Source organism: Actinia tenebrosa, unplaced genomic scaffold, assembly GCF_029948245.1.
Source record: "Actinia tenebrosa isolate PJP-AT-01 unplaced genomic scaffold, QUT_ActTen_1.0 PGA_scaffold11__36_contigs__length_13525064, whole genome shotgun sequence".
Taxonomy (NCBI): Eukaryota; Metazoa; Cnidaria; class Anthozoa; order Actiniaria; family Actiniidae; genus Actinia; species Actinia tenebrosa.
In genome coordinates, this window is record NW_028292571.1 from 8,918,981 (window position 1) to 8,933,337 (window position 14,357).

The 14,357-nt window shown below is 35.9% G+C and overlaps 1 protein-coding gene across 2 annotated transcripts in view; it reads right to left on the minus strand.

Annotated features, from left to right (window-relative positions):
• Positions 1-14,357, minus strand: part of LOC116286928 (paired amphipathic helix protein Sin3a) — a 35,141-nt gene that overhangs the window by 5,241 nt on the left and 15,543 nt on the right. For both annotated transcript variants that reach the window (XM_031693525.2, XM_031693524.2), the window contains 19 exons: positions 13,818-13,900; positions 12,935-13,021; positions 11,551-11,669; positions 11,052-11,173; positions 10,707-10,899; positions 10,017-10,038; positions 9,421-9,491; positions 8,669-8,755; positions 7,650-7,730; positions 6,967-7,150; positions 6,607-6,672; positions 6,128-6,264; positions 4,760-4,809; positions 4,125-4,165; positions 3,387-3,449; positions 2,481-2,664; positions 1,842-1,948; positions 1,299-1,481; positions 46-129 (listed from right to left, as the gene is read on the minus strand). In XM_031693525.2, the coding sequence (XP_031549385.1) occupies positions 46-129; positions 1,299-1,481; positions 1,842-1,948; positions 2,481-2,664; positions 3,387-3,449; positions 4,125-4,165; positions 4,760-4,809; positions 6,128-6,264; positions 6,607-6,672; positions 6,967-7,150; positions 7,650-7,730; positions 8,669-8,755; positions 9,421-9,491; positions 10,017-10,038; positions 10,707-10,899; positions 11,052-11,173; positions 11,551-11,669; positions 12,935-13,021; positions 13,818-13,900 (1,964 nt within the window). The remainder of the gene's footprint in view (positions 1-45; positions 130-1,298; positions 1,482-1,841; positions 1,949-2,480; positions 2,665-3,386; positions 3,450-4,124; positions 4,166-4,759; positions 4,810-6,127; positions 6,265-6,606; positions 6,673-6,966; positions 7,151-7,649; positions 7,731-8,668; positions 8,756-9,420; positions 9,492-10,016; positions 10,039-10,706; positions 10,900-11,051; positions 11,174-11,550; positions 11,670-12,934; positions 13,022-13,817; positions 13,901-14,357) is intronic.

The window sequence follows — 14,357 nt, forward strand, 5'->3', positions numbered from 1 at the left end:
TTTTTTAGGATACCAGACGGGAAAAAAATAATTGTTGGTATTTACCTCTACTTCTAATGGATCCTCTGAATTAGTATCACCAGTGTCAAGAAGCTCCAGGCTCAGTTTACATATATTCTTATCCTTGTGCTGAAAGATGTCAATGAATAAAGTTTAGTATTGGAATGCTTCAAACCCTGACTATTGTAAAACAAAAATAATAAATCAGAGTTACAATTTCCCTAAAGCCTAATCTTTGCAGGAATGCCTAAAACTAGCCCTAGCCTAAAACCCTAACCTGGGGTCAGAGTGCAAAAATTGGGGTCACACGACTTTCCAGAATTTCTTGTTTAACCCTTTGGCTCCTGAGCATTTCTTCAGGTTTTTCAAATTTTTTCAGTTTTTTGAAAGTTTATTATGAAACATAGATGCCAAAATATGTATTAAAAAATAAATAAAATCCAAATAAAGGGATTTCTTTTGTTTCCCTCCAAATTGGGAATGACTTTGCAATAGACCCTTTTTAAGTTCCAAATTACCGCTGTGTTTCTTGATTACAGACTCATTTGCTCAGGCCAAGCCTAGCGGAATCAGTGTCTAATTACTCGCAAATACCAACGGTTAAGTAAAGAATGCACAAGTTCAATAATACGAACACTTCGAAACTTGACGGACCTTGACTGGAAAACGTGAATATTATTCACAAAATCGAGGCTTGGCCTGAGCAAATGAGTCTGTAATCAAGAAACACAGCGGTAATTTGGAACTTAAAAAGGGTCTATTGATTTGCTGTAAAATGAGGCTGAACCTGTACATAGTAAATACCAGATGAGAAACAGGACTTTTTTGATGTTCGTGCTACTTTCTCGTTACAAAATTCAAGGACTTTTTAAGCACTTTTCAAGCACAAAAATTCAATTTTTGAGGACAAAGTTTTTTGTATTAGAACGTGTTTTAAGCATTGATTCAATGTTAAAGTGCAGCTAATTCAGCCAGGGCCACTAGCTTAGATAAATAGATCTTTAATATACGCATTCTTACCAGAAGTACCCAGATATTCAGCTAGGCTATTTACGAAATATACGAAAACTCTTCAATCAATTTTAATCGTCATGTATTTCAAAAGGTAAGTTAGAAATAACATCAAGTTTGCATTAAATTCAAGGAGTATTCCAGGAGTTTTGGCGTTTTCCCTATTTTGAAGGGCTTTTCAAGCGCCCTTAAAAATGTGTTTTCAATTCAAGGACTTTTCAAGGATTTCAAGGAGTAACACGAACCCTGATATAAATTCTTAGTGTTTTGAATTCCTGTCTACTTACAATCACAGCCTTGTAGCAGTTCTCATTTGATAGTACTGATTCAGCTTTGCTCTGATATGCTATTTCAGCTGCAGCTCTAAGGTGCTGTGTTGCAGAACTACCACCAGTAGCATTGTTGGATTGTTCCTGTTGGTAGAGCTCTGTGATTTGGATGCCTGTCTCATCTGTTACAAGTGTATGAAGCTGTAAAGAGAGACACATATGCTACTCAATAAACAACAAACAAACTAGTGGATACTATGCTGGATGCTTGTCTTATCTGTTACAAGGGTATGAAGCTGTAAAGAGAGACACATATGCTACTCAATAAACAACAAACAAACTAGTGGGCACTATGCTGGATGCCTGTTTCATCTGTTCTTCAAACAAGTGTTTGAAGTTGTAATATCTCTGTTACAAGTATATATTAAGTCAAGTCAATCAATTTTAATGTATTGTTAGTATTTTTTGACATTTTTCTAATTGTTGTTTCCCGCAGCAAAGAAGCAAATTGACCAGGCAGAAGGTGGAATGGAATGCTAAAAAGACAATACTTATCCATACCTGTCTAACAATATTTTGCACTAGTTTGTCCATTGTAAATGCGATGTAGGCATACACTCCAAACATCTCTCGGCATGTGTCTTCATAAGTAGTTGAATCCATGTTACCTATCACACATAAACACATAATATAGTAAGTATAATATGGGCAATCAGTTACAGTCTGTAGTCTCTGACAAAAAAGAAAACCCTTGAAGGAAATAGAAAGAAGGGATTAGAAATAAAGAAACAAATAGGGAAAGGAAGTGTGATGGATGGAAGGAAGGGTGGATGGAAAGGAAGAAGTAAAGGAAGAACAATAGTTAGGAAGGAAGGGCGGAAGAAAGGAAGGGAGGGTGGGTGGAAAGCAATCTTCTAAGCCCATAGATCAGTGAATTCTTAAGTCCAAACAAAGAAACACAAGGGAAAAAATAACCTTAAATAGATCTCCTCGTCTCTGACGTAATGATTTCCCATTTCAGACCACGTGTCATTCCCTAGAGTATCATTTCTTTGTTTAACGGTTGCACATAAGAAGACACATGAATATGGATACCACTCAAACAAAGAATATCATTATCAACGCAATGACACGTGGTCTGAAATGGGAAAACATTACGCTCGAGCACTGCAGAGCCGAGGAGGTCTATTGTAAACTCACCATCAAGAACATTCTTGACCATGTCGAGGAAGGCTGGATAGTATTCTTCAAGGTCAATTTCACTGGGTGCCTTTAGTCGTAATGCAATAGCTGTTGCTTCTTTTCTTTGCTGTTTGTCAGATGCTTCTCCTTCAGCTATGGCTACTGACTGCAGATACATCTTTTGCAATCTCTCACACAACATCTACATTAAAAAAATTGAAAGGTTTTCATATCTAGCTCAGTGGTGTTCAACTGGGACCATGCATTTATGATTGTAACAAGACAATACCACTAGCATAAGGCCCTGCTTACATGAAGTAACCATGATCCTTATACTCAGGATAATAGACTCTTTTTCAGTTACAATTACCATATTTGGCAACAGATTTATTCGGTGAAGAGATATTCCCAAATGGTTAGTTTACAAAAATGCTTTCAATTAGAATATCATTTCTTGAATGTAACAAGAGACAAAATAATGAAAAAATCTAATGTGTAGTTCCAAACCATACCCCTCACAGAGCAATTTTTTCAAGACATCCCCCTACCCCCTGAAAATTCCAATTTTCTTCCATACAAACTCTGTAAGTTTGTTCTTTCTCTGACCCCCCTACTCTTTGGAAATTCCAAATTCCTCTGTGGGGTGGGTATGGATAATTTCTGGAACTACACAATGGAATTTAGCAGTGACACTTCCACAAAGTAGCTATTTGTGCACTGAAATTCCAATTGGAATTTAGATTTGGATTCTGCTGAGGGAGGAAAACAAGAAAGCCTTGAGGAAAACCTTGAAGCACAGGAGAGAACCAACGGGCAACTGCACTCACATGAATGAGCAACAAATGAGTAACAATATTTAGAGCCAAGAATGAATGTCAGACACCATACCATTAGAGTGTAATTTGAAAAGTGTAAATGATTTACCTGGTGTAATCTGAGAAATATGTACCAATTGTTGTTGATGAAGAACAAATTGTATGCATCATCCTGGGGATAAATGAATAGGAAATGAAACATTGTGGGAAAATTAGAATGAAAATTATATTTACGTTTAAAGAGCTGGGCGATGCAGAAAAATGTATTTCATATTACATAAAAATGATTATTTGCTCTACATCAACAGGAGTTCCTGTCACACCTCGTGAATTTGAAAATACTTGTTTACAGTGTAACACAGCCATAAGGCAGACCAACTGTCAGACAATCAACAGTTGTTTTTTGTCTGACTGGCAGCTGTGAGGTAGTATTGTTTCTTTAGAAACTGTAAGTGGGATAATAGTTGAGTCACTGTGGAGTAATGGTGGGATGTCAACTGTTCAATGGCAATAATCAGCCAACAGGGCATCTGATGGGCTAATCTTACATTTTACCCCCAGACGTCTAGGGTTAGATTTCCTGAAGACTCTATTGTTCACTGTCATGCTATATATTGCTATATACATTCAATTGCTGTGTGGTGGTATGTTGTGTTTAATCTAACCAAGTAACAATAGCACCAAGTCTAACAACCCTGGGAAGACAGCTAGGGAGTGAAAGACTCCCACCCCTTACTTTTCACGTGTTTTGGAACTACACCTCACTCTTAGTTTAGGAGGTTTATGCTCATCTCTAATATTCTCTTGGATTGCTAGGCAACATGATAGTAAGCAAATACTAACTTACAGGTTCTCCTTCTCCTAATCCATTGGATAGTTCCGGCTTGCCTAGACATTGAGAATGAATAAGTCAGAACACTGCAAAAGTCTAGAATAATAATCTTTTATTTGTTAGAGCAGGCTGATTGTTTTTGCAGCTTTCGCTGATGTGGGACTGCTATCACTCACACTCACTACATTTACTATTTTATGCATACAACGTTCAACTCACACGTTGATTCTTACGGAGGGAGGAAAGCAGGAGAAAAACCCTTGTGGCAAGGTAGAGAACAACACATCGATTTTATTATTTTTACTTAAAGTTACAATAATAACCCATCTAAACTAAGATCAACTGCGATCGGCTGTGAAAATTATCTGCTGAAAGTCAAACCAGCAACATGACTCATTGGACTCACAGCAGTGAAAGACAAGGTGTTAGCAGTGTATATGTCACCTGGATACTTTTTTCTAAACAAAACTTTTTGAAACACATTAACAGAAACCATATCCTTTTTATATGTCTTTGGTAATTTATAAATGTCAAGATTTTCTATATTTGGGTTACCTGTGCTAGAGCAGGTTTTACTACACCACAGGCAGCCCACAATATTAGACCAAGCAAAAAGCAACAAGTATGCAGCTTAGTCAAATCATTTTTACCTGGTCCATTCATCTCTTTAACAGACTCCTCATCATCACTTACATCTCCCCTAATAAAAAGACAAATCACCTTAGCCATCCCTTATTGACGACTTATTTGGTATAAATTCAAATTCAGATTTCAAATTAACAACTTGAAGATATTTCATCATGAATTGTATAGAGGATATTACATGTGCACGCGGAGATACGAATTTTATCTTCTCGTGTTCAATTGATATCTCAAGACTGAGCGCAGTGAACGAGTGAGATATCTAAATTGAACACAAGAAGATAAAATTCGTATCTCCAAGCGGCCATGTAATGTTCTGCTTATTATATAGATATCGATGAAACTTAAATAAAACAAAAGCTCAAAAATTCTTTATTAAGATAGCAAGCCGATTCTTTGAAAAATACGTTACTATGTCAACTGCAATATCTTCACCTGTGAAAGATATGGTATCTTCCACTGGTGAAAGATATCAAGCTTTCGACACTAGAGAAAACCTGGTATTTCATTGATATCTATATAATAAATAATGAATATTGAATGAAACGCTCTTTCATGTGGCTTCTCAAACCAATATCAAACTAAAAGTTAAGCAAATGTCAGACAATTTACCCATATATGTACATCTACACCTACATTATCATATATATTTTTAAATGTTGTCTGCGAGTATCACTTCTAAATGTAATATATTTATAGCAGAACGACATAAATTCCTTTTAGATTGGAATATGAAGCACAACCTTGGAGTTAGAATTGAGAATTTTTATATTTTGGCCAAAAAAACCTAAAAGCACAAAAAGTCTGTTAAAGTGCCTATGACACCTAATTCAATATTTTTAGCACTGATTTGAAATGAAGCAAATGGTTAAATAGTAAAATATTTTAATATGGTTTGAGTGATGAATCTTGCAGATATTAAGGTTTATACTTCCAATATGTTAATGATGTGATGTCATTATAGGCATGATTAATTATACAAAACTTCTCTGGGGCAGTAAAATACCCTGTATAAAACATTATTGTCTTACTTTGGATTTCAAGAAAGGTTCTAGCAAAAAAATTCTCATAGTAATCAGTGTTTCGATTTCCATGTGATGGCAGATAAACTGAAATGCCTCCTTTGATGTCACGTCATTAACATATTGGGAGTATAAACCTTGAAAACTCAAGTATACAAGTGATTAATAATAACTTTAATAATTTTACTAGATAAAAATATTGTTAAAAATGCTTGGGTTTAATGTAGAAAACCCTGTGCATAAAAGAATTTGAATATTATATCACTCTTTTTTAATACTTTATCATACTTTTGTGTGTCATGCTGTAAATAAGGTATAGATTTACTTTGTTAGCAAGTATTTAGCACAGCTTACCTTGGAGCAAAAAGAAGATCAGGTAAAAAGCAGTGTAAAAGGAGTTTAATCTTTGCTTTTTCTTCTTTGTGTATGCTCGTCTGTCTCTTGACATGATGTACTATCAGACCTGCTGCATCATCCAAGATGGACTTATCCTAAAAAACATAACCACACAATAAACAATGTTCGTTATACACCATTCAAGGCAATGACACGTGATCTGAAGTGGGAAAACAGTGGATTAGGTCTGTTATTTTTTTAATCACTTAAAAAAGTGATTAACATCAGTGTGTATCAAAAAACCATGGGCACCTAGAAATATTTTAAGAATGTTAATCAGCCAATAAATTACAGAAGCGTTATTGTTATCTTTCCGTTATCTTGTGGTTAGAAAGTCAATTCTGATTGGTCAAAGAAGAATAGAATATTCCTAGTATTATTTCTAGGCGCCCACAGTTTTCCCATTTGCACTATAACTATCAATATAAAATGTTTACCTGATACGTAAATATGACATGTGGACCACTAGCATCTCCATTCCCTTCTGCAGCTTGCTCTTGTTTCTGTCCAAATGCAAACGACAAAAGAATTGAATGGGTTGGATGGATATAACCATCAAAAATAGATAGCTTCAATAGCATGGAGTCCTCATCAATCAATGTTGCTTGATGTTATTTCGCTTTTGCTAGTTTAATTTTCTTCCTTTGTACTGTAAATATTATGGATGTGAGCCCCCTTGTTAAGCTTTACAGCTTTTGGGGCAAATGTTTAGTCAAATATGTTTAAATAATAATAATAATAATAATAATAATAATAATAATAATAATAATAAAGTGGTTGAGGGGGATTCCCTTTACCTCATCAAATATAGTCTCTATTTCATTAACTACAGTCTTGGATCTCATAGCTTTGAGATCATTCTGTTTGAAAGTGATTCCCTGGTGATCAAGGGACTTCAGGTAATATTTTTCATTTTGTTCTCTCCAAATCTTGTTGAACTGTCGCTGAGATTCCCGCCATTCCTCTTCTTTTGCTTTAAGTCTGAGAAATCAATAATTGGACCAATCAGTCAATCTGTCATTGCAACTCAATGGAATTGAATTATTAGGTAGTTTGACACTTGGTTAGTCCGATCAACCACTCAATTCATTAATGCTAGTCAATCAAGTCACTCAGTCGATCACTCATGTCAATTAAGCTGGTCACTGACATCAATTAGTTAGTCACTCATGTCAGTCAATTAAGTCACTCATGTCAATCAGTCAGTCAGTCAAGTTGCTCATGTAAATCAGCCAGTCACTTATGTCAATCAAGTCACCCATGTCAATCAGTCAGTCAGTCAAGTTGCTCATGTAAATCAGCCAGTCACTTATGTCAATCAGTTGGTCACTCACGTCAATTAGTTAGTCACTCATGTCAGTCACTCATATCAATCAATAAAGTCAGTCAGTCACTCATGTCAGTCAATCAAGTTACTCGTGTCAATCAGTCAAGCCACACAAGTCAATCTGGACATAGGATTGTCTGTTAGTATACTAACCTTTTAAGAACAAGAGGAACAGCCACAGCTGGAGTTTTCTTTAAGCCATCAATAATATCAGGGGCTTTGTCTCCATATATTCTACAACAACAAATAGCAAACAAACTAAGTCTACTATAGACATGAAGGAGTTACAAGTCAGCCCTTTTCTCAACCCCCTTCAGGCTTAGTTCGTTAAGCATGTTATTCACTCTCTTCCTCAAGAGTTTTGATAAGGTTTTCCAGATTTTCTCTTTCAATAACGGGAATGCAACATTAGTGCAGTAGTAGTTTTCTTGTGTTCAATGAATTAGAATTCTATCACGAGTTCAACTAGTAGAATTTACAATAAATGTAAAGAACAATAATTTAATATTTCAAAGATTCTCTTGGCAGAATCATGGCTAATCAAAATATGATATTGAATCCTCAATTGATTGGTTGACCTCGAGTTTGTTCTGAAGGTCAAGGTGGTATATGTCGTTAAGCTTATTTTTCTTGTAACAAGATCTGAGCTCCAAACAGGGGTTGAACCCATGACCTGTTTGCTAGTGGGACGAATCCAGCCACTGAGTTATTGTGATCTAGATGGTATTTTTTACTGGTTACTTAAGATGTACGCTGTGTGATTACCTAAGTGGTAATTGATTATGTTTTGTCAAGCTAACTGTTCTAGAGAAAAGTGTATTATCGCATTTCATAGTAAAATAATGAAGAAATAATGCTGTGTTATGTCATAAAGCACGTGGGGGTTGGCAGAACACGAGAGAAGTGTTAGGAAAAGCATGACGCATAGCGGAGCGCTTCTGGACACTTCTCGAGTGTTCTGCCAATTATAACGGCACACAGCACAGCAAGCAAGTTTTTTATTTCTTTTATAAAATGCAAATTACAATAACCGTTATTTTAGATAAGAGTGATGCAACGGAACGTGCGTGCGCGTGCAATGTGCTCTCATAAAGCACGCGCTCCAAACCAATCAGAATGTTATTTTATAAATCATATTACTAATCATGGTATGTGTCTTGTTCTAATCATACCTTTGTATTGCTTTCTTATGTACAACTTCTGATGTTCCTCCCAGGCAGCTGTCCATTCTGAACTTTTGTTGTTCTTCTGGGGACATTCTTTAATTCAAATGATAAAACAAACAATATTAGTAAAGTTAAGGAGGTTGGAAAGCGTTTGTGCCTTCACATACACATACGCACTTAAGAAAAACCGTTTCGAGCCTCCTTAATCACATGATTATGAAAGAGGAAATGGTTATTAGGTTGAATAATAGGTGTGCAAAATATTGAGTCAAATCAGTAAACAGACATGTGGATGGATGGATGAATGGAAGGATGAATAGATTTGCAAGTGTAGAAATGGATGGATGGGTGAATGGGATTGATGGGTGTATAATAGATTGGCAAGTGGAGGAATGGAAGGATGGGTGAATGAGATAAATGGGTGTATAATAGATTGGCAAGTGGAGAAATGGATGGATGGGTGAATGGGATTGAAGTGTGTATAATAGATTGGCAAGTGGAGGAATGGATGGATGGGTGAATGGGATTGATGGGTGTATAATAGATTGGCAAGTGGAGGAATGGATGGATGGGTGAATGGGATTGATGGGTGTATAATAGATTGGCAAGTGGAGGAATGGATAGATGGGTGAATGGGATTGATGGGTGTATAATAGATTGGCAAGTGGAGGAATGGATAGATGGATGAATCAAAAAAAGCAAACGTTAATGGTGTGGAAAGGAGAAAGGAAGGATTTTCAATTGTTTTATCATCTAACCTTGACATCTTTTTCTGCACAGCTTCAAGTGCCCGTACTGTGGCAGCATTGGATTCTAATACTACATCAAGCTGAAATCAAAAATGCCACAAAACATGGTTCACTTGAGAGACCCGAAAAAATGGCTTCAACTCAGGGTTGAACTTGATGGGATACAGTAAAAGTATCAACACATCAAGTCCAAACCTGGACTTGGAGTCACTGTCTCATTGTCACTCAAACGAATAGACATATATCTCACTAGCGTGACATTATAAGATATTTGATTGATTGGAAAAAAGATTTTCAACAATATTTGTCACATTGGTAATAGTAATGAAGCAAAGTTTCATACAGGTTGCCCATAAGCTGCCGAAGATATGGATTTTCAAATCCAAAGCATTTTTGAAAAGAAATACTACCGTACATCAAAGGCCAGGTAAGAATCGTTTTCATATATTTCACAGACATTTCTATACAAAAAATTCAAAAAAAATACTTGGATTCAATGTAAGTCTATTTGGGGAAGTTCTATTCCTATCCATTAAACTCTTGTAATGCCTTTTTGATAACATCAAACTAGATTCTTGGACTGTTTTTGTAGGAAGCTTATTTACCTCAAATCGCTCATCCTCACATCTGAAAAAAGAGAGTAAAGAAAAAGAATTAATTAATTTAGTAAATTAAATAAATAAAGGGTTTTTTTAGAAAGACTAATGGATAATATTCTTATATACTAGGTTCAAGTTATACGAGGAGATTCAAGTTATACGAAGACTAATGATTCCCATTTTGAAATCTTCTTTTGCTCTGTATGAAATTTATTTTCATGTAGAATGTTTGCATATTCTAGAGGTGGCTTATGAAATTGCAGGCTATTTATAACGCTCAACCTATATGAGTCCTTACTTTACAAATAACTTGCTACTTAATGAGGTGCGTATTCAAGGACCACAGTACATATTTTATGAATTAGAAAAATAGAGTGTAAACAATATAACAGTGAAACTTTAGTAATACTAAATAGCACAGTTTCATGCAAATTCCATTGTTTTCTATTGTTTAATTAGCACTATTTTGTACTATTTAGTAATTAGTGTTTCACCGATTAATTGTTTGCACTCTATTTATATTTTTATCAAGTGTTTTCAAAGTTTTCCACAAATGATTTATGCCATACCAGAATACAGCCAATCAAAAGCAAGTATTTTAAGCATATATTGAGTGCCCCTGACTTGGGCAAGCTAGCCAGGAGACAAAATTTAAGAATAACTAAAGCAAACACACTCGATTGATAAACCTAGTACCTGTAAATATATTCCTCATACTGAGTTTTTCTCGTTCCTGGAAATGGTGTGTCTTCAGACCAGGAAGGGAATGACACCCAGGTGTCATTGAGCACATCACGGCACAGATCAGACCTGCCAGAACATTTAGGTTGGGTGTAGCTCTTTGGTAGAGCTCTGTAACTGGTACCATATCTTTTACATGATGAATAATCTAAAAATATATAGTGGAATAATTGAGGATAAAATAACTTGGGAACCTCCAAACGAATTTCCCAACCCACCACGGTAAAGTAACATATAAGGGTTCATTGAAATGTACTGGTAAACCAAGGAAGACTGATTGAATGTAGTTATATAGAGTACCTATTTCTAGATGTGCTAGTTCTCCTGAAGTTCTTTCTTTGTACCCAGTCATTGACTCCATTGGTGATGAGTCCTTGTAGCCCAGAAACTCCTTAAACCAGGAAAAAAGCTCTGGAAATTTTCTGGATAAGAATGAGAGGACAATATGAATGAGTGAAAGTTATTGAAAATGGCAATTATTTGTGAAGAAAGAAGAAGAAAAGTGTACTGAATAAAAATGAGATAATAATTAGTGTAGATAATAGGACTACATGTTTAGAAATAATTGGATGAAAAAAATTCAGAGAACTGACAAAATTAGAAGAGGCCGATAGGCCGAGGCAATGCAGATTTGCTTCTTCACATAGCAACAACCATGAAAACTTACCAAGAATCAAAAGAATGAATATAAAACCATATAGGATATCAGACAGACAGACATAAAGACAGCAAAAATGTATGAAGAGTAGTAAGAATAAGAGAATAAAATAGAAAAAAAATAAATCAAAGGGTCTCTCACCCCAAAAAGTTAGAACCAAGTTGAACAAGCTCCGCTCTTGAAATCACTTCATCATTAAAAAGCATTAAACATCTCAAGAAGTTGTCGTATACTTCTGGGCTCTTCAGCGCTTTATGAACCTGAACACAACACAAATAAGCCAATTATACATGATAATAATATTTATTATTTATATTGCACATTTTCTATAAACTACACAAATGCACATCACAATTATCTGTTGTTACAATAACTAATTATACAGCTTCTCATTAATCCCATATAGGTAACTGTCCAATTATTTTCTTAATTGGACAGGTCTTGTTGATATGGGATTAATTAGGCAGCTATATAATTAATAGGTAATGGGATTTCATGCTCCCCAATCAAGAAATAATTAGACTCGAAAAATTCCTCTGACTGCAAAATTGGACTCGACCTAAGGCCTCATCCAATTTTGGAAGTCCTCGGAATTTTCCTCGTCCAATATGGAGTCCTATTACATATACTTATGGGGTAATAGCCAATAATCAGCACCGTTGATATTTCATTATTGAGTACATCTTATTCACATTTCCATCTATTACAATAGGCTGTAAAAGATGCTTCGCAAATTTTCCTTCATACCCCATTAGGATTTCCTCACCGAGTAGTAAGACAATTTGTACTAATAAACTCAACAAACCAACATGTGAGCTAGAAGTGAAAGTATGTGACACGATATTCTTTTGGATGGCAAAATATTACAATGCTTTCAGGACCTGAAATTAGCGGTCCTCCAGTCATCAGGGATGACTAAAATTTGCAAATGAAGACTAGATTTTGGAATGTGGTTGTCCTTCTGACGACCTACGTTTTTGCTAAGGTGTTTTCTTTTATAAAAAAAAAGAGTCTGTAAAGTCCAAATATAATTCTAAATTGTATTTCTTCTGCTTAAATCCTAGAAAGTTCATTTTTCAGCTGATAAACTTTCAAAAATTCGAGATAACGCATTCATCAGAAGCCAATGAATACCGTTGATAAATTTGAATGCATCTTCTGCATTATAGCTAACCGCTGACCATTGTCATTCAGGCTCTACAAAATGGCGTCCAAGTGGGAATGCTAAGTTTTGTTCTGGACGCCTAAGAATTAGAACATAGTTGTCCAAAGTACCACTTAGCTCAAAAATTAATTTCGGATCCTGGCTTTCACAAAGTAAATCTGCTCTCTATTCCCCCCCCCCCCCCCCCCCCAAGAGATTGCACACGATGGGGCTTGCATTTCCAGAATACTTTGGGCTCCAAGGATTATTTCCTCATTTCAAAATTTTGACAGATCAAAGTGAGGCTTTGATATTTCATTCCTTGGCCCTTTGTATAAAAGTTTAGGATTTTTTGATTTGTCATTACTTTGCTGTTCTTACTTTATCAAAGAAGGCATATTCAGTGAAAGTGCCATGCTTCCCTGCTTCAGCCAATGATACTTCTTTCATTACACTACGAGACTTTTTCTGGAAAATAATATTCAACCATTAGATAAATTACTCACTTTTTACGCCCCAATTTTTGAAAGTCCAAATAATTTGAGTATTTGAGGATAATATGACTTAATTATGATATCAAAACCAGATACATGAAAATTTTAGCCTGGGAGCCACTTGCTATTGAGATATTTTGGGTTAAAAGTGAAAAGAACAATAGGGTTGAGTAAATGACGTCATTTACTCACAATTTAGATGCTTAATAAAATTGATAATTATTTCCCACCACTTTTGACTGTGAAGAAAACATGTTGCTTGGCTACTATCTGGGCCATATAGATGAGTCTAACCAAGTTTCAAGTCATTTCCAATTTTCATTGATTTTCATCCAAGTGCCCCTCTAAGAAATCCATCAAATCCGGGTTATAAGCCCAAGTTTTTGGCCTAGCTTAGAAGACGTGGGCTTATAACTCATTTATAATTTATGATGGGTTAATAACCGGGAGATTTAGGATTTTATCTTAATGGTGTGTAACAAAATCACATGTACAAAAATGTACACTTTGCTGTTGTGACAAAGTAACTTGTTAAACGTCAAGGCTTTTCTATGATATTCCATAGGTACATGCACTTGATCACTTTGTGATTCCCGAGAATGTCATGGAAACGGTTTCCATGGAAACACTGACTGACACCCACCAAAACACTATATTTTTGTCAAGACAGAAAATTGTGAGAAGTGCTGTAATGCCACCAACATTATAGGAAAGGTTGCCAATGATAAGGATGTTTTGGAAGAAGAAGAACATACTGGTACAATACCTACCTTACTGGCTACAGCATGTGATGGAGAGGATCCAGAAGAACCCCTTCTTATCTGGGACATTCTTTTGGAAGAATTTAATCCCACTAAACAACAACAATAACAATGATGTGTTAGTTGTGTTCTGACTTAGATCAGCCCAGAGGTTGTTTCAGGGTTCTATCTGTGAGTTAGTCCTGCTCTGACTTAGATCAGCCCAGAGGTTGTTTCAGGGTTCTATCTGTGAGTGAACCATGCCCTGACTTAGATCAGCCCAGAGGTTGTTTCAGGGTTCTATCTGTGAGTTAGCCATGCCCTGACTTAGATCAGCCCAGAGGTTGTTTCAGGGTTCTATCTGTGAGTTAGCTATGCCCTGACTTAGATCAGCCCAGAGGTTGTTCAAGTGTTTGATTTGTGAGTTAGCCGTGCCTTGACTTAGATCAGCCCAGAGGTTGTTTCAGGGTTTGATCTGTGAGTTAGCCGTGCCCTGACTTAGATCAGCCCAGAGGTTGTTCGTTTGATTTGTGAGTTAGCCATGCCCTGACTTAGATCAGCCCCTAGGTT